Below are 20,323 nucleotides of genomic sequence, written 5' to 3' on the forward strand. Positions count from 1 at the left end.
CAGAAACAGCCCCACACAGTAACAGCCACACTAGAGCCCTGCGTGTATTTTAAGCCCGAATCCTACCCATGCCCGCGACGTTCAACGCCCTACACTATCCAGGCTCGATTGCTTCTGCCAAATTTAAACCCCCGGCCCTGTCCGAAATAAGTTCCTTCCGTCAGTAAATCCATGAGCTGCTTCTGTCAGTCTGTGACTCGCTCCCTGCGCCGCTCGCTCTGCATGCACTCTGCTCATGGCGCTCTGAGTATCCATAGCAACAGCTCTGCTCAATGAAGAGACATGAGAGCAGTTAGCAGTTAGTTACGGTGTCACTCTAAAAACTCTGACAAAACTCAAGGAACATTATTAGTTGGTGTGAAATAAAAATCTGTCGTGCTTTATATTTGACGAGGTTGAAGGACTTCTGACAACACGTTATGATCTCAGTCCGACATGACGGGGCCGGAAATGTCTCAGCTTAAAGAAATGTTCGGATTCCCCAAGCCTGGACCGTACCCTAGTTACTGATGAAAGAAAACAGGCCTGGCCCTTAGTTACTGATGAAAGAAAACAGGCCTGGCCCTTAGTTACTGATGAAAGAAAACAGGCCCGTACCCTAGTTACTGATGAAAGTAAACAGGCCTGGCCCCTAGTTACTGATGAAAGTAAACAGGCCTGGCCCCTAGTTACTGATGAAAGTAAACAGGCCTGGCCCCTAGTTACTGATGAAAGTAAACAGGCCCGTACCCTAGTTACTGATGAAAGTAAACAGGCCTGGCCCCTAGTTACTGATGAAAGTAAACAGGCCTGGCCCCTAGTTACTGATGAAAGTAAACAGGCCTGGCCCCTAGTTACTGATGAAAGTAAACAGGCCTGGCCCTTAGTTACTGATGAAAGTAAACAGGCCTGGCCCCTAGTTACTGATGAAGTAAACAGGCCTGGCCCTTAGTTACTGATGAAAGTAAACAGGCCCGTACCCTAGTTACTGATGAAAGTAAACAGGCCTGGCCCCTAGTTACTGATGAAAGTAAACAGGCCTGGCCCCTAGTTACTGATGAAAGTAAACAGGCCTGGCCCCTAGTTACTGATGAAAGTAAACAGGCCTGGCCCCTAGTTACTGATGAAAGTAAACAGGCCTGGCCCCTAGTTACTGATGAAAGTAAACAGGCCTGGCCCCTAGTTACTGATGAAAGTAAACAGGCCTGGCCCCTAGTTACTGATGAAAGTAAACAGGCCTGGCCCCTAGTTACTGATGAAAGAAAACAGGCCCGGCCCCTAGTTACTGATGAAAGTAAACAGGCCTGGCCCTTAGTTACTGATGAAAGTAAACAGGCCTGGCCCCTAGTTACTGATGAAAGTAAACAGGCCTGGCCCCTAGTTACTGATGAAAGTAAACAGGCCTGGCCCCTAGTTACTGATGAAAGTAAACAGGCCCAGCCCGGCCCTAGTTACTGATGAAAGAAAACGGGCCCGGCCCTAACCCGAGGTATCTTGTCGGGGCCCGTCGTGCTGGGGTAGGAGAGCTCTAAGCCACCCAGCACCATCCACACACAGCACCACCACAGTCAGGAAGTTTAAACAGGACACATTCCAGGGGCCATTGCCTGCATCCCAAATGGCTCCCTATTCCCTATATAAGTGCACTACTTTTGGCCAGAGACCTATCAGCCCTGGTCAAAACTAGTGCACTAACTAGGGAATAGGGAGCCAATTGGGATGCAAGCTACAGAGTGGGGTCCTGCTGCTGGGAAGTGACTGAGTCAACAGTGGGAGGTAGGCTTTCCCTGCTGTCACCGGGGCAGTGTAACCAGACTACCCCACTAACCCATCAATGAGCCACAGTCCAACACACAGGGCAGGGTTGTGTTCATAAGGCAATAGAACGCAATGAAAACAAGACTCAAAACAGGCCGGGGGGACTAAGAGGACATCGTCCAATGAGAAGAGCTTGTTTTGTTTTAAAGTGGAGTGGTTTCAAAACGTTGTGCCCTGATGAACGTGTGCCAGCTGAGCCATGGTCAGAGTAACAACAGTACTGTAGGGTCTGGAGGACAGGGAGCCCACTGACTAAACAGAGACCGGGTCAGTTTATTCAGACGGTTTTAATGCCAGGGAAGGGACCTGGGCTTCCTGAACATGGTCATTCAGAAGGGTTTGACCTCAGAGCAGCAGGAACAATATGCAGTAGCTCTGTGACTGACTGACTGATAGACTGATAGATACTGGACTGTCTGTGACTGACTGACTGACTGACTGACTGACTGACTGATACTGGACTGTCTGGCTGACAGACTGTGACTGACTGACTGTGACTGGCTGCCTGATCGTAGACTGATCGTAGACTGTGACTGATCGTAGACTGTGACTGATATTAGCAGCACCATCAGACCAGCAGTGGTAATTCTAGATGTTGACTGGAGATTAGACCCATCTGGTTCAATAAGAAGGGAGGACAAACTTTGATGAAAAGATTCAACACACTTTGCCTCCTGGTTTCAGAGTGGTGGGCCTTCAACTGGCTTTCAATGGTTTCAGAGTGGTGGGCCTTCAACTGGCTTTCAATGGTTTCAGAGTGGTGGGCCTTCAACTGGCTTTCAATGGTTTCAGAGTGGTGGGCCTTCAACTGGCTTTCAATGGTTTCAGAGTGGTGGGCCTTCAACTGGCTTTCAATGGTTTCAGAGTGGTGGGCCTTCAACTGGCTTTCAATGGTTTCAGAGTGGTGGGCCTTCAACTGGCTTTCAATGGTTTCAGAGTGGTGGGCCTTCAACTGGCTTTCAATGGTTTCAGAGTGGTGGGCCTTCAACTGGCTTTCAATGGTTTCAGAGTGGTGGGCCTTCAACTGGCTTTCAATGGTTTCAGAGTGGTGGCCTTCAACTGGCTTTCAATGGTTTCAGAGTGGTGGGCCTTCAACTGGCTTTCAACACTACATTGTTCTTGTCAATACGACCTGAAACAGGCAGGGAGAGTCTCACCTCTATAAAACACACAGGGAGAGTCTCACCTCTATAAAACACACAGGGAGAGTCTCACCTCTATAAAACACACAGGGAGAGTCTCACCTCTATAAAACACACAGGGAGAGTCTCACCTCTATAAAACACACAGGGAGAGTCTCACCTCTCTAAAACACACAGGGAGAGTCTCACCTGCAGTATCACTGTTATAAACACGCTGGGCAGTATCACTGTTATAAACACACTGGGAAGTATCACTGTTATAAACACACTGTTATAAACGCACTGGGAAGTATCACTGATATAAACACACTGGGCAGTATCACTGTTATAAACACACTGGGCAGTATCACTGTTATAAACACACTGGGCAGTACCACTGTTATAAACACACTGGGCAGTACCACTGTTATAAACACACTGTTATAAACACACTGGGCAGTACCACTGCTATAAACACACTGGGCAGTATCACTGTTATAAACACACTGGGCAGTACCACTGCTATAAACACACTGGGCAGTATCACTGTTATAAACACACTGGGCAGTACCACTGCTATAAACACACTGGGCAGTATCACTGTTATAAACACACTGGGCAGTACCACTGCTATAAACACACTGGGCAGTACCACTGTTATAAACACGCTGTTATAAACACGCTGGGCAGTACCACTGTTATAAACACACTGGGCAGTACCACTGTTATAAACACACTGGGCAGTACCACTGCTATAAACACACTGGGCAGTACCACTGTTATAAACACACTGGGCAGTATCACTGTTATAAACACACTGGGCAGTATCACTGTTATAAACACACTGGGCAGTATCACTGTTATAAACACACTGGGCAGTACCACTGTTATAAACACACTGTTATAACACACTGGGCAGTATCACTGTTATAAACACACTGGGCAGTATCACTGTTATAAACACACTGGGCAGTATCACTGTTAAACAAACTGGGCAGTACCACTGTTATAAACACACTGTTATAAACACACTGGGCAGTATCACTGTTATAAACACACTGGGCAGTACCACTGTTATAAACACACTGGGCAGTATCACTGTTATAAACACACTGGGCAGTATCACTGCTATAAACACACTGTTATAAACACACTGGGCAGTATCACTGCTATAAACACACTGGGCAGTACCACTGCTATAAACACACTGGGCAGTATCACTGCTATAAACACACCGGGCAGTACCACTGTTATAAACACACCGGGCAGTACCACTGTTATAAACACACCGGGCAGTACCACTGTTATAAACACACTGGGCAGTATCACTGTTATAAACACACTGGGCAGTATCACTGTTATAAACACACTGGGCAGTACCACTGTTATAAACACACTGGGCAGTACCACTGCTATAAACACACTGGGCAGTACCACTGTTATAAACACACTGGGCAGTACCACTGCTATAAACACACTGGGCAGTACCACTGCTATAAACACACTGGGCAGTATCACTGTTAAACACACTGGGCAGTACCACTGTTATAAACACACTGGGCAGTATCACTGTTATAAACACACTGGGCAGTACCACTGCTATAAACACACTGGGCAGTATCACTGTTAAACACACTGGGCAGTATCACTGTTATAAACACACCGGGCAGTACCACTGTTATAAACACACTGGGCAGTATCACTGTTATAAACACACTGGGCAGTATCACTGTTATAAACACACTGGGCAGTACCACTGTTATAAACACACTGGGCAGTACCACTGTTATAAACACACTGGGCAGTACCACTGTTATAAACACACTGGGCAGTACCACTGCTATAAACACACTGGGCAGTACCACTGCTATAAACACACTGGGCAGTACCACTGTTATAAACACACTGGGCAGTACCACTGCTATAAACACACTGGGCAGTATCACTGTTAAACACACTGGGCAGTATCACTGTTATAAACACACTGGGCAGTATCACTGTTATAAACACACTGGGCAGTACCACTGTTATTCCATTATATTAATGAGGTTTGTTTCAATATCGACTGAGTTAATGAATTCCCTTGGGTCCGAACAAACTCAGACAACACTGATCCATTGATGTGTCCCACGCCAGCCACACATCAAGGCTCGGGAGTGATGTCACACTGCCACCCTCACATTTACCTGAAAAAAATCTAAAACGACAACAGACCTCTCTCTATACAGGACCATGACAATAGCCATGTACTTACTTGTCATATTCGGCGTTGTCGAGGTCACAGCGGGCATCCTTGTGCTTCTGCCAGTCTTTCCCGTGTTTACATGTGGTGAGCAGCACCACGTCCTCGGAGTTATGGACGTGATATAACGCATTCCTCGTGTCTGATCCGATTCCAGTGAGGTATCGTTTCCCTTTAAATACAAGCATGTATTTCCTGTACGGTGGGATAGAGTTGTGTTTTAAAAAGCCCCTCTCCCCTCCGGCGCTGCGGTGGTCTTTCCCAAAAAGAGGGATGGAGACATCGAAATTGGGTCTGAAGTTCTCTGCGCCGATGCTTGCCTTGGCTAGCATGGCCTGTCCAAAGTCGAAGCCCAGATCTTCCGTGTAGTCGGGCCAAGTTCCCGAATAGAGGTTGAAGATGAGGTGATTCTTTCCGTTATTCCACAGATGCAAGTTCTGGACTTTAGTTCTGAGGTTGTGAACATACTGCGGAGACAGAATGTCCCTGTCTAGAGTGTCCAAACTCAGGACAAACAGACAAGCCTGTCCCGGGTCAGACGTATAGAACCTGGAAGCCTCAATGGAAGATAAAATATTCTGATAACTCTCTGACATCTTCTCTCCTTTCTGTTGCGGGTAAACGTAAACTTTAAATCCGTTGGTTTTGCACAAGGAAAAATCAAAGCAGGAGTCCATCCGGCAACGTTTCCCGTTATAAACTCCCGAAATGACATCCCTCTTCTGTCGTGGTGATATGTGAACGTTGTACTCCTCGGTCTCCATTTGGTCCCAGGGGCTGAACGGCTGCAGGGACCCCGAGAAGTGGTGCCACTGGGGACTCCCGTGGTGTCCATGGAGGCTGCGGTCATCACGCCGGTTGTTGCTTCTGGATAGCGGGGTTTGCATCCCTCCAAAGTACAACAACAGAATGAGACACGCACCGGCGGAGAACAGAATTAAGTACCGTTTTTTGGCCTGCATGTGTCCTTCGATCAGGGTCGAGATGTCTAGTAAATCCAACGAGCCCCGATGAAGTTTCACTCCTCTCGCCACTACTTCCAATTGAACGGCTGCGCCATCTTCCTGCAGCCAGGAAGGGTTTAGCGCTCAACACGTCCACCACCTTCTGATTCCTTTCCCCAAGCCGACGATTGATCCAGCGCATGTGGGCGATTTATAATGATCATTTACTTCTCCCCTTGTCAATAGTTATGGCTAACAGTGGCTATCTTCCAGCACTTAGGAGTAGACTACCTTCCTGGTAAATTAGGGATTGAAGATGCACCCGGACCTTACATTTCTTTATGCTATTAGCGGATTCATCTTCAGGGTTTCATCTGCCTGTATGTAAAAGAAGCAGGTGTTTTCACTTACACTTTCTTGCTTTGTAGCCTAACGCTCCAGCAGCACACAATCACAATTTTCTAGCCAGCTACACAGGGCGACAAGAATGTAGCCAACTTGGCTAGCTTGCCCAAACATCCAGAGATTCAGGACTCACATTATAACGGTCCATGTTGGACTACTCCATGGTCCAAACGAACGATTTAACATAATGTTGGCGGGTACCAAGCCTGATATCTAGCCTTCTGGTCCATATGAATTTCTGCACTTCAATAAATAAGTTGAAAGCAATTCGACTTAGCAGCATTCACAACACTCTTTCTCTCTGATTTACTCTCCTAGTCCAAGGAAAGACAACTCAGTCTGTTGAAGCGTCGGGAAATTATTGTTACACATTTTAAAGAAACATATCCCAATTGTAAAAAATGTTTGGTGAGTTGTTCTGGATCTCACACGGAGGCATTCCAACCCTACGGCGTCTGATGACGATATGACGTTCTTCCATAACGCACTGGGCTTTTTCATTGGTTCGCGTCATATCCCGAAACAGGCGGGGCTTCCGCATCCCATTCACAACTGGAGACCCGCCAAGAGTAACCTAACCCTAGAGGTTAGAGATGCATGGCAGTGTTTCTCTATTGCATTGCTTTTATTTTAAATATATCTCATTTTAACAGCACATTTTGGTTCGACCTCTCCTAACTGTTATTTATTTATCTTGCTCCTTTGCACGCCAGTATCTCTACTTGCACATTCATCTTCTGCACATCTACCATTCCAATGTTTAATTGCTATATTGTAATTACTTCGCCACCATGGCCTATTTATTGCCTTAACTCCCTTATCTTACCTCATTTGCACACGCTGTATATAAACTTTTTACTTTCTTTTGTTCTACTGTATTATTGACTGTACGTTTTGTTTATACCATGTGTATCTCTGTATTGTTGTACGTGTCAAATTGCTTTGCTTTATCTTGGCCAGGTCGCAGTTGCAAATGAGAACTTGTTCTCAACTAGCCTACCTGGTTAAATAAAGGTGAAATAAAAACAAACACACATTTATAACACATTTTCATTCATCCTCTTGATGATAGTCTAGGACTATATTCTCATTTATTCTTTATGCAAAGGCAGATTACAGACAAAACTGCTTCCTTTTGATTTTCAGCTCATACTGGGGCTCAAAACCCCAGGAGCTCTGCCTCACAAAAACACCGTGACTGACCACCCTTCTGAAGCGTCTTATCCAGTCGTCACCGAAAAGCTAGCTACCGGAGCCATTCAGCTAGCTACCGGAGCCATTCAGCTACCTACCGGAGCCATTCAGCTAGCTACCGGAGCCATTCAGTTAGCTACCGGAGCCATTCAGCTAGCTACCGGAGCCATTCAGCTAGCTACCGGAGCCATTCAGCTAGCTACCGGAGCCATTCAGCTAGCTACCGGAGCCATTCAGTTAGCTACCGGAGCCATTCAGCTAGCTACCGGAGCCATTCAGGCTGAGGAGTGAGCTTCTCATCTGCTACACTGGCACAATACTTGCAAAGCGCTTTGCATCTCTCCTTGCAGGGCACTAATACACTGTTGTTCCCATTCAGCACAACCTCTGACCCCCCCCCCCCTAATCTCACTATTCTGATTGGGCTTTGAGGAACTCTGCAATGAAGACAGGATGAGCCCTGTCACAGCAGAGCACCAGACACTATGGCTGAATTGGTTGGCAGCGTTTTGCAAAGGTGCAGGATACCACTAGCTCCCACCAGCACACTGTGAATGGCATATTTATGCTGTTATATACGTCCATCTGCAGGATGATATTACCAACACTCGTGTTGTTTTCAGGAGATGGCTGACTACTTCATATATCAGCTTTAGTTATGTTGCTTATAAATCTTTCGGGCTTGTAGTCTTGAGGCATGTCCTCCTGGCCTGATCTGTTTTCACAGCTGCCGTGGTCTGAAAGAGATCGGAAAGACTAGAAGTGATTCTGCAGAGCAGAGAGACAGGAGGTGTTTGCGTCCCAAATGGCACCCTATTCCCTATATAGTGCACTACTTTTGACTAGAGCCCATAAGGTTTTAGACCAGGGCTCTGGTCCAAAGTAGTGCACTATATAGGGAATAGGGCTCTGGTCCAAAGTAGTGCACTATATAGGGAATAGTGCTCTGGTCCAAAGTAGTGCACTATATAGGGAATAGGGCTCTGGTCCCAAGTAGTGCACTATATAGGGAATAGGGCTCTGGTCCCAAGTAGTGCACTATATAGGGAATAGGGCTCTGGTCCAAAGTAGTGCACTATATAGGGAATAGGGCCCTGGTCTATAGTAGTGCACTATATAGGGAATAGGGCTCTGGTCCAAAGTAGTGCACTATATAGGGAATAGGGCCCTGGTCCAAAGTAGTGCAATATATAGGTTTCGAAGTAGTGCACTATATAGGGAATAGGGCTCTGGTCCCAAGTAGTGCACTATATAGGGAATAGGGCTCTGGTCCCAAGTAGTGCACTATATAGGGAATAGGGCTCTGGTCCAAAGTAGTGCACTATATAGGGAATAGGGTTCTGGTCCAAAGTAGTGCACTATATAGAGAATAAGGTGTCAGTTGGGACACAGCCAGGGAGTGAGCGAAAGAGGAATTTGGCCTGCGTTCCTCGGGAGCTGTGGAGCAGGGTCTGTGTTCGGTGGACAGCGGGTGCTGCTCCTATGGTCCACTGATCAAAGACAAGTCCTCCTCCTCCTCTCCTCCTCTCATCATTCCTCTCCTCCCTATTCCTATTCCTCTCCTCCTTCCTGTCCTCCTCTCCTCCTTCCTGTCTTCCTTTCTCTCTTCCCTATTCATCCTCCTTCCTTTCCTCCCTATTCCTCCTCCCCTCCCCATTCCTCCTCGGCCCAACCTTCCTTCCATCCCTCTCTCTTTCATTAGATTAGATTAGGTGAAGTAGTAGAAGAGGATGATAGCAGTTGTGTCATGATGTGATGATTGTGAGGCGCTGTAGCCTTACAAATTCAACAGTCACAAGATCGGGACTTCAAACAGGCCTATGGAACGTCACAGGGAACTGTAGCCTACTGTTCAGATGGGTTAAATGGAAACTGAAATCTGGACACTGACTGTAGGTCTATAACCTCTCACAGAGCCTTTATATTAACACCTGCAGAATTAAAAATGTCTTGCAGTAAAATTGATCCACCAAATGTAGGCTACATTTTGACTTGGGAACAGGAGTGGAGAAATATGATTTCTTTCTTTCAGCATCTTGAGATAATGTGAATGCTCAGTTAGACAGCCTACTTCTGTAGAGGAAAGTTAAAGGGAAAGGAGGATAGCCAGTCAGTAGTACAACTGAATACGTTCAACTGAAATGTGTCTTCCTCATTTAACCTCTCTGAATCAGAGAGATGCTGTAATGCTGTTTTGGGTTGGTCCATATTTTTCGCGCCCTGTGTTTTGGGCATTGTATTTTGGTGCCATATTAAAGTGCACTTCTCCCTGTGGAACTCTCTGCTCTCTGCGCCTGATTCTTCCCTCACACACCTGGTCCCCCGTGACAGGTAGAAGTCGTGACAGATGCGGGGCGCTGCCTTAATCGACATCACAGGTGCCATCTTTATTCAGCGTCATAAAAGCTGATAGTATTTCAACCACAGTTAGGGACCGTCTGTAAAGGTGCCATCTTTATTCAGCGTCATAAAAGCTGATAGTATTTCAACCACAGTTAGGGACCGTCTGTAAAGGTGCCATCTTTATTCAGCGTCATAAAAGCTGATAGTATTTCAACCACAGTTAGGGACCGTCTGTAAAGGTGCCATCTTTATTCAGCGTCATAAAAGCTGATAGTATTTCAACCACAGTTAGGGACCGTCTGTAAAGGTGCCATCTTTATTCAGCGTCATAAAAGCTGATAGTATTTCAACCACAGTTAGGGACCGTCTGTAAAGGTGCCATCTTTATCAGCGTCATTAATAAAGCTGATCGTATTTCAACCACAGTTAGGGACCGTCTGTAAAGGTGCCATCTTTATCAGCGTCATTAATAAAGCTGATAGTATTTCAACCACAGTTAGGGACCGTCTGTAAAGGTGCCATCTTTATTCAGCGTCATAAAAGCTGATAGTATTTCAACAACAGTTAGGGACCGTCTGTAAAGGTGCCATCTTTATTCAGCGTCATTAAAGCTGATAGTATTTAAAACCACAGTTAGGGACCGTCTGTAAAGGTGCCATCTTTATTCAGCGTCATAAAAGCTGATAGTATTTCAACAACAGTTAGGGACCGTCTGTAAAGGTGCCATCTTTATTCAGCGTCATAAAAGCTGATAGTAGTTCAACTACATAATATATACATCCAAGCAGAACTGAAACCTGATCAGAAACATGTTGGCTGGTTGTTTTCACAGCTTTTTATTTCATTACCACCAGTCAAACTGATTTCATTTGGAAACTTTACACAGAAAACCTTTCACTTCATTTTTTAGGTAATGCATTTTCTCCCCGGTCCCTGAATGTCTTTACCCTGATGTCAGCTAGACTGATTGCTGGGTGCAGGTGAACAAACAGCTGACCCACGGCACCAGTTCAGCTAATTCTGTTGACACACAGGGGAGTTAGTACTGGACTGAAAAGCTATTCAATGAACATTTTCCCAATGACCATGTGTTTTCAGTCCAAGTCAGGACTCTGCTTAATCTGTCTCCAGGAAACCAGCCCCCTTTAACGACTAAACGTTCTCAGAGATGGTGTTTACAGAATGAGCAGTGGAATAGAATACAATCCAATACAATGGATTGGTTTCTAGGAAAACACGTGGCACAGTAAACATTTAGATGGCCAATGATTTTCTGTCTGGTTGCCCATTATCTCTATATTAGAATCAGCAGGGATGCTAAGCTGCTACGCTAGTCTTCCCACTGTGTAATGCCAACCTGGTCTCAGAACATTTCCTTTTATTCTGTACATAAATCCGAGATAATCCATTTAGTATGATATGTTACGTTTCGTTTCGTATGGTATGCATTCATTTGTAGATGTTCATCGTCCATTTCGTATGATATGTTACGAATTACAATTGGTATATTTTATGATTTTGCACAAAAACGTACAATATGTTACGATTTTCAGTTTAATGTTAGCTAGGTGGCTAACATTAGCTAGGCTAGGGTGTAGGGTTATGGTTGGGAGTTATGTTAAAGGGTTATGGTTAGGATAAGGGTTAGCTAACATGCTAAGTAGCTAAAAAGTAGTAAGTAGTTGCTAATTAGCTAAAATACTAATGTTGTCCATGATGAGATTCAAATTAACCTTTTGGCTGCTAGATGTATGCGTACCCCTCCACCCATTATTCGCCTACCTCCTCATGCCTTTTGCACACAATGTACAGTGCCTTGCGAAAGTATTCGGCCCCCTTGAACTTTGCGACCTTTTGCCACATTTCAGGCTTCAAACATAAAGATATAAAACTGTATTTTTTTGTGAAGAATCAACAACAAGTGGGACACAATCATGAAGTGGAACAACATTTATTGGATATTTCAAACTTTTTTAACAAATCAAAAACTGAAAAATTGGGCGTGCAAAATTATTCAGCCCCTTTACTTTCAGTGCAGCAAACTCTCTCCAGAAGTTCAGTGAGGATCTCTGAATGATCCAATGTTGACCTAAATTACTAATGATGATAAATACAATCCACCAGTGTGTAATCAAGTCTCCGTATAAATGCACCTGCACTATGATAGTCTCAGAGGTCCGTTAAAAGCGCAGAGAGCATCATGAAGAACAAGGAACACACCAGGCAGGTCCGAGATACTGTTGTGAAGAAGTTTAAAGCCGGATTTGGATACAAAAATATTTCCCAAGCTTTAAACATCCCAAGGAGCACTGTGCAAGCGATAATATTGAAATGGAAGGAGTATCAGACCACTGCAAATCTACCAAGACCTGGCCGTCCCTCTAAACTTTCAGCTCATACAAGGAGAAGACTGATCAGAGATGCAGCCAAGAGGCCCATGATCACTCTGGATGAACTGCAGAGATCTACAGCTGAGGTGGGAGACTCTGTCCATAGGACAACAATCAGTCGTATATTGCACAAATCTGGCCTTTATGGAAGAGTGGCAAGAAGAAAGCCATTTCTTAAAGATATCCATAAAAAGTGTCGTTTAAAGTTTGCCACAAGCCACCTGGGAGACACACCAAACATGTGGAAGAAGGTGCTCTGGTCAGATGAAACCAAAATTGAACTTTTTGGCAACAATGCAAAACGTTATGTTTGGCGTAAAAGCAACACAGCTGAACACACCATCCCCACTGTCAAACATGGTGGTGGCAGCATCATGGTTTGGGCCTGCTTTTCTTCAGCAGGGACAGGGAAGATGGTTAAAATTGATGGGAAGATGGATGGAGCCAAATACAGGACCATTCTGGAAGAAAATCTGATGGAGTCTGCAAAAGACCTGAGACTGGGACGGAGATTTGTCTTTCAACAAGACAATGATCCAAAACATAAAGCAAAATCTACAATGGAATGGTTCAAAAATAAACATATCCAGGTGTTAGAATGGACAAGTCAAAGTCCAGACCTGAATCCAATCGAGAATCTGTGGATAGAACTGAAAACTGCTGTTCACAAATGCTCTCCATCCAACCTCACTGAGCTCGAGCTGTTTTGCAAGGAGGAATGGGAAAAAATGTCAGTCTCTCGATGTGCAAAACTGATAGAGACATACCCCAAGCGACTTACAGCTGTAATCGCAGCAAAAGGTGGCGCTACAAAGTATTAACTTAAGGGGGCTGAATAATTTTGCACTCTGTGTTGTCTGTTCACACTGCTATGCTTTATCTTGGCCAGGTTGCAGTTGCAAATGAGAACTTGTTCTCAACTAGCCTACCTGGTTAAATAAAGGTGTTCTCAACTAGCCTACCTGGTTAAATAAAGGTGTTCTCAACTAGCCTACCTGGTTAAATAAAGGTGTTCTCAACTAGCCTACCTGGTTAAATAAAGGTGTTCTCAACTGGCCTACCTGGTTAAATAAAGGTGTTCTCAACTAGCCTACCTGGTTAAATAAAGGTGTTCTCAACTGGCCTACCTGGTTAAATAAAGGTGTTCTCAACTGGCCTACCTGGTTAAATAAAGGTGTTCTCAACTGGCCTACCTGGTTAAATAAAGGTGTTCTCAACTAGCCTACCTGGTTAAATAAAGGTGTTCTCAACTAGCCTACCTGGTTAAATAAAGGTGTTCTCAACTAGCCTACCCGGTTAAATAAAGGTGTTCTCAACTGGCCTACCTGGTTAAATAAAGGTGTTCTCAACTAGCCTACCTGGTTAAATAAAGGTGTTCTCAACTAGCCTACCTGGTTAAATAAAGGTGTTCTCAACTAGCCTACCTGGTTAAATAAAGGTGTTCTCAACTGGCCTACCTGGTTAAATAAAGGTGTTCTCAACTAGCCTACCTGGTTAAATAAAGGTGTTCTCAACTAGCCTACCTGGTTAAATAAAGGTGTTCTCAACTAGCCTACCTGGTTAAATAAAGGTGTTCTCAACTAGCCTACCTGGTTAAATAAAGGTGTTCTCAACTAGCCTACCTGGTTAAATAAAGGTGTTCTCAACTAGCCTACCTGGTTAAATAAAGGTGTTCTCAACTAGCCTACCTGGTTAAATAAAGGTGTTCTCAACTGGCCTACCTGGTTAAATAAAGGTGTTCTCAACTAGTCTACCTGGTTAAATAAAGGTGTTCTCAACTAGCCTACCTGGTTAAATAAAGGTGTTCTCAACTGGCCTACCTGGTTAAATAAAGGTGTTCTCAACTAGCCTACCTGGTTAAATAAAGGTGTTCTCAACTAGCCTACCTGGTTAAATAAAGGTGTTCTCAACTAGCCTACCTGGTTAAATAAAGGTGTTCTCAACTAGCCTACCTGGTTAAATAAAGGTGTTCTCAACTAGCCTACCTGGTTAAATAAAGGTGTTCTCAACTAGCCTACCTGGTTAAATAAAGGTGTTCTCAACTAGCCTACCTGGTTAAATAAAGGTGTTCTCAACTAGCCTACCTGGTTAAATAAAGGTGTTCTCAACTAGCCTACCTGGTTAAATAAAGGTGTTCTCAACTAGCCTACCTGGTTAAATAAAGGTGTTCTCAACTAGCCTACCTGGTTAAATAAAGGTGTTCTCAACTAGCCTACCTGGTTAAATAAAGGTGTTCTCAACTAGCCTACCTGGTTAAATAAAGGTGTTCTCAACTAGCCTACCTGGTTAAATAAAGGTGTTCTCAACTAGCCTAACCTGGTTAAATAAAGGTGTTCTCAACTAGCCTACCTGGTTAAATAAAGGTGTTCTCACCTGGCCTACCTGGTTAAATAAAGGTGTTCTCAACTAGCCTACCTGGTTAAATAAAGGTGTTCTCAACTAGCCTACCTGGTTAAATAAAGGTGTTCTCAACTAGCCTACCTGGTTAAATAAAGGTGTTCTCAACTAGCCTAACCTGGTTAAATAAAGGTGTTCTCAACTAGCCTACCTGGTTAAATAAAGGTGTTCTCAACTAGCCTACCTGGTTAAATAAAGGTGTTCTCAACTGGCCTACCTGGTTAAATAAAGGTGTTCTCAACTAGCCTACCTGGTTAAATAAAGGTGTTCTCAACTGGCCTACCTGGTTAAATAAAGGTGTTCTCAACTAGCCTACCTGGTTAAATAAAGGTGTTCTCAACTAGCCTACCTGGTTAAATAAAGGTGTTCTCAACTAGCCTACCTGGTTAAATAAAGGTGTTCTCAACTAGCCTACCTGGTTAAATAAAGGTGTTCTCAACTAGCCTACCTGGTTAAATAAAGGTGTTCTCAACTAGCCTACCTGGTTAAATAAAGGTGTTCTCAACTAGCCTAACCTGGTTAAATAAAGGTGTTCTCAACTAGCCTACCTGGTTAAATAAAGGTGTTCTCACCTGGCCTACCTGGTTAAATAAAGGTGTTCTCAACTAGCCTACCTGGTTAAATAAAGGTGTTCTCAACTAGCCTACCTGGTTAAATAAAGGTGTTCTCAACTAGCCTACCTGGTTAAATAAAGGTGTTCTCAACTAGCCTAACCTGGTTAAATAAAGGTGTTCTCAACTAGCCTACCTGGTTAAATAAAGGTGTTCTCAACTAGCCTACCTGGTTAAATAAAGGTGTTCTCAACTGGCCTACCTGGTTAAATAAAGGTGTTCTCAACTAGCCTACCTGGTTAAATAAAGGTGTTCTCAACTGGCCTACCTGGTTAAATAAAGGTGTTCTCAACTGGCCTACCTGGTTAAATAAAGGTGTTCTCAACTGGCCTACCTGGTTAAATAAAGGTGTTCTCAACTAGCCTACCTGGTTAAATAAAGGTGTTCTCAACTGGCCTACCTGGTTAAATAAAGGTGTTCTCAACTAGCCTACCTGGTTAAATAAAGGTGAAATAAAATCAAATAAAAAAAAACCCCTCCTTTTGTTTTGTGCTTTTTAAACAAGTGACCTTGTGTCTTATTTTTATTTTTTAAGTAACCTTTATTTAACTAGGAAAGTCAGCTAAGAACAAATTCTTATTTACAACGACATCCTACCGGGTAACAGTGGGTTAACTGCCTTGTTCTGGGGGCAGAACAACATCATTTTACCTTGTCAGTTCGGGGATTCGATTCAGCAACCTTTCGGTTACATGGCCCATCGCTCTAACCACTAGGCTGCCTGCCTCCACTTATATAATCATACCAAAGGTAACACATCATAGTAATTGGAGTGTCTTGGTTTTACATTTACTATGTTACGTCTAGTCTATGAGACCAGGCTGGTAATACATGTTAGAAGCCAACATGTAATTCAGATGCTGCCAGGGTCAACGCCGCCCTTCCCTTATCAGAGCTGCCAAATGGAGCTTAATTGTCAGCTGCTCGGTCGGATTGAGGGTCATGTGTAGTTCTGTGCACACATTTGAAATGTACATTATGTTGTGTTACTACTAGTGGGACATTTAACCAAACGTAGGGGGAGGTAATATTGACTGCAACAGGCTCAATTCTGAATGGGTTTTGAATGTTGAATCAATGCAGAATGGGATGGTTACAAAATGGGTCTTTTTCCACACAATCCTTCATGGATTGTTGAAGTGTGCATAAATGGAAATAGTTTTAGGACTGTTTAGCTCCAGGCTCCAGCCTATCAGCAGACGGGAGTGACATCAGTGACATCAGTGACATCAGCGGACAGACAGTAGGATTTCACTGGGGCGGTGGTGGGGGGGGGGGGGGGGGGGGGAATAGTTTGCAGCCCTAATGGCTATATAGGGCACACACTGGGTCTAACAATCATCAAGATTCAAATTGATTGACACAATTAAAACCCTTTGTCCTCTCTAAGCACAAAAATATATTGATGTTAATCGTACAAGTAGAGTTCTTGTTAACCAATGAAAACAATGAATATCATTTAAAGGGCATCTTACCAGCAGTGTCCCGGCGACAACTTTAGGGCTCTGGTCAGAAGTAGTGCACTATATAGGGAATAGGGTGCCATAGGGCTCTGGTCAGAAGTAGTGCGCTATATATAGGGAATAGGGTGCCATAGGGCTCTGGTCAGAAGTAGTGCACTATATAGGGAATAGGGTGCCATAGGGCTCTGGTCAGAAGTAGTGCACTATATAGGGAACAGGGTGCCATTAGGGATGAGGCCAAGTTGTCCTGATAAGAGACAGTGACATTAGTGGACAGTATTGTGTCCTGAAAGGGTGTGAAATACAATATATTTTCTGAGGTCTCCGGTAGAGCTAGCTGCTGACCGCTAGCATCAGGGTTAGCATTAGCAAGCACAGCCATGCTTGTGTAGAAACCAGGGACGCAGAGCACCATGAGGTATGCTATGTTAACACCAAAAGGCAGGAAACGTACAGCCTGATCCACCATCCTGACCAGCTGCTCTCTCATATCCTTTCACTTAGAGAAACAGAGCGCAAGCTGACGAGATCAGGATGGTTGTTCGAGGCTTAGAAATACATGGAATACAGAACGTGTGGATTCCAAATGTATTCTCAGCAGGCCTATGACACCTACCCCATGCTACTCTCTCCAAAGACATTAGGGTGACAAAGAGGGTCTCAAAACCATCTTCTAGGCGACGTTGATTTGCTGCCTATCCTGTGACCGTTAGACCATGAGGCTTGCCCTTTGCTGTGGCACGGTCTTGTCTGGGACACGGTCTGGGCTGGGGCACGGTCTTGTCTGGGACACGGTCTTGTCTGGGACACGGTCTTGTCTGGGACACGGTCTTGTCTGGGACACGGTCTTGGCTGGGACACGGTCTGGGCTGGGACACGGTCTGGGCTGGGACACGGTCTTGGCTGCGACACGGTCTTGGCTGCGACACGGTCTGGGCTGCGACACGGTCTTGTCTGCGACACGGTCTTGTCTGGGACACGGTCTGGGCTGGGACACGGTCTTGTCTGGGACACGGTCTTGTCTGGGACACGGTCTGGGCTGGGACACGGTCTTGTCTGGGACACGGTCTTGTCTGGGACACGGTCTTGCCTGGGACACGGTCTTGTCTGGGACACGGTCTGGGCTGGGACACGGTCTTGTCTGGGACACGGTCTTGTCTGGGACACGGTCTTGTCTGGGACACAGTCTGGGCTGGGACACGGTCTTGTCTGGGACACGGTCTTGTCTGGGACACGGTCTTGTCTGGGACACAGTCTGGGCTGGGACACGGTCTTGTCTGGGACACGGTCTTGTCTGGGACACGGTCTTGGCTGGGACACGGTGTTGTCTGGGACACGGTCTTGCCTGGGACACGGTCTTGTCTGCGACACGGTCTTGTCAGGAACACGGTCTTGTCTGGGACACGGTCTTGTCTGGGACACAGTCTGGGCTGGGACACGGTCTTGTCTGGGACACGGTCTTGTCTGGGACACGGTCTTGGCTGGGACACGGTGTTGTCTGGGACACGGTCTTGCCTGGGACACGGTCTTGTCTGCGTAACGGTCTTGTCTGGGACACGGTCTTGTCTGCGACGATGATGCAGGTTGTTGACGGAGAACGACAGTCGGGGGGAGCAGCCATCGCCGTCCATCCATCTGGGTTCCTGTTAAAAATACATTCAATAAAACTCTATGTCCCATATGGCACCCTACGTCCTGTGTAGTGCACTACATTAGACCAGAACCCTATTCCCTATGTAGTGCACTACATTAGACCAGAATCCTACTCCCATGTGTAGTGCACTACATTAGACCAGAACCCTACTCCCTGTGTAGTGCACTACATTAGACCAGAACCCTACTCCCTGTGTAGTGCACTACATTAGACCAGAACCCTACTCCCTGTGTAGTGCACTACATTAGACCAGAACCCTATTCCCTATGTAGTGCACTACAATTGACCATTAGACCATTGAAATACAGTCTGAATGTGTCTGTTGAAATACAGTCTGAATGTGTCTGTTGAATTACAGTCTAAATGTGTCTGTTGAAATACAGTCTGAATGTGTCTGTTGAAATACAGTCTGAATGTTTCTGTTGAAATACAGTCTGAATGTGTCTGTTGAAATACAGTCTGTGTCTGTTGAATTACAGTCTGAATGTGTCTGTTGAAATACAGTCTGTGTCTGTTGAAATACAGTCTGAATGTGTCTGTTGAAATACAGTCTGTGTCTGTTGAAATACAGTCTGAATGTGTCTGTTGAATTACAGTCTGAATGTGTCTGTTGAAATACAGTCTGAATGTGTCTGTTGAAATACAGTCTGTGTCTGTTGAAATACAGTCTGAATGTGTCTGTTGAAATACAGTCTGAATGTGTCTGTTGAAATACAGTCTGTGTCTGTTGAATTACAGTCTGAATGTGTCTGTTGAAATACAGTCTGTGTCTGTTGAAATACAGTCTGAATGTGTCTGTTGAAATACAGTCTGAATGTGTCTGTTGAAATACAGTCTGAATGTTTCTGTTGAAATACAGTCTGAATGTGTCTGTTGAAATACAGTCTGTGTCTGTTGAATTACAGTCTGAATGTGTCTGTTGAAATACAGTCTGTGTCTGTTGAAATACAGTCTGAATGTGTCTGTTGAAATACAGTCTGTGTCTGTTGAAATACAGTCTGAATGTGTCTGTTGAATTACAGTCTGAATGTGTCTGTTGAAATACAGTCTGAATGTGTCTGTTGAAATACAGTCTGTGTCTGTTGAAATACAGTCTGAATGTGTCTGTTGAAATACAGTCTGAATGTGTCTGTTGAAATACAGTCTGAATGTGTCTGTTGAAATACAGTCTGAATGTGTCTGTTGAAATACAGTCTGTGTCTGTTGAATTACAGTCTGAATGTGTCTGTTGAAATACAGTCTGTGTCTGTTGAAATACAGTCTGAATGTGTCTGTTGAAATACAGTCTGTGTCTGTTGAAATACAGTCTGAATGTGTCTGTTGAATTACAGTCTGAATGTGTCTGTTGAAATACAGTCTGAATGTGTCTGTTGAAATACAGTCGGTGTCTGTTGATATACAGTCTGTGTCTGTTGAAATACAGTCTGAATGTGTCTGTTGAAATACAGTCTGAATGTGTCTGTTGAAATACAGTCTGAATGTGTCTGTTGAAATACAGTCTGAATGTGTCTGTTGAATTACAGTCTGAATGTGTCTGTTGAAATACAGTCTGAATGTGTCTGTTGAATTACAGTCTGAATGTGTCTGTTGAAATACAGTCTGTGGCTGTTGAAATACAGTCTAAATGTGTCTGTTGAAATACAGTCTGAATGTGTCTGTTGAAATACAGTCTGTGTCTGTTGAAATACAGTCTGAATGTGTCTGTTGAAATACAGTCGGTGTCTGTTGAAATACAGTCTGTGTCTGTTGAAATACAGTCTAA

General features: G+C 44.5%; 1 protein-coding gene across 2 annotated transcripts in view; it reads right to left on the reverse strand.

Annotated features, from left to right (window-relative positions):
- LOC139394444 (exostosin-1a-like) overlaps window positions 1-6,892 on the reverse strand; it is an 81,056-nt gene extending 74,164 nt beyond the window's left edge. For both annotated transcript variants that reach the window (XM_071142512.1, XM_071142511.1), the window contains exon 1: window positions 5,173-6,892. In XM_071142512.1, coding sequence (XP_070998613.1) covers window positions 5,173-6,122 — 950 coding nt within the window. In that variant the 5' untranslated portion in view covers window positions 6,123-6,892. The remainder of the gene's footprint in view (window positions 1-5,172) is intronic.
- Window positions 6,893-20,323: the final 13,431 nt, after the last annotated feature.

This window comes from Oncorhynchus clarkii, unplaced genomic scaffold (genome assembly GCF_045791955.1).
Source record: "Oncorhynchus clarkii lewisi isolate Uvic-CL-2024 unplaced genomic scaffold, UVic_Ocla_1.0 unplaced_contig_3046_pilon_pilon, whole genome shotgun sequence".
Lineage (NCBI taxonomy): Eukaryota > Metazoa > Chordata > Actinopteri > Salmoniformes > Salmonidae > Oncorhynchus > Oncorhynchus clarkii.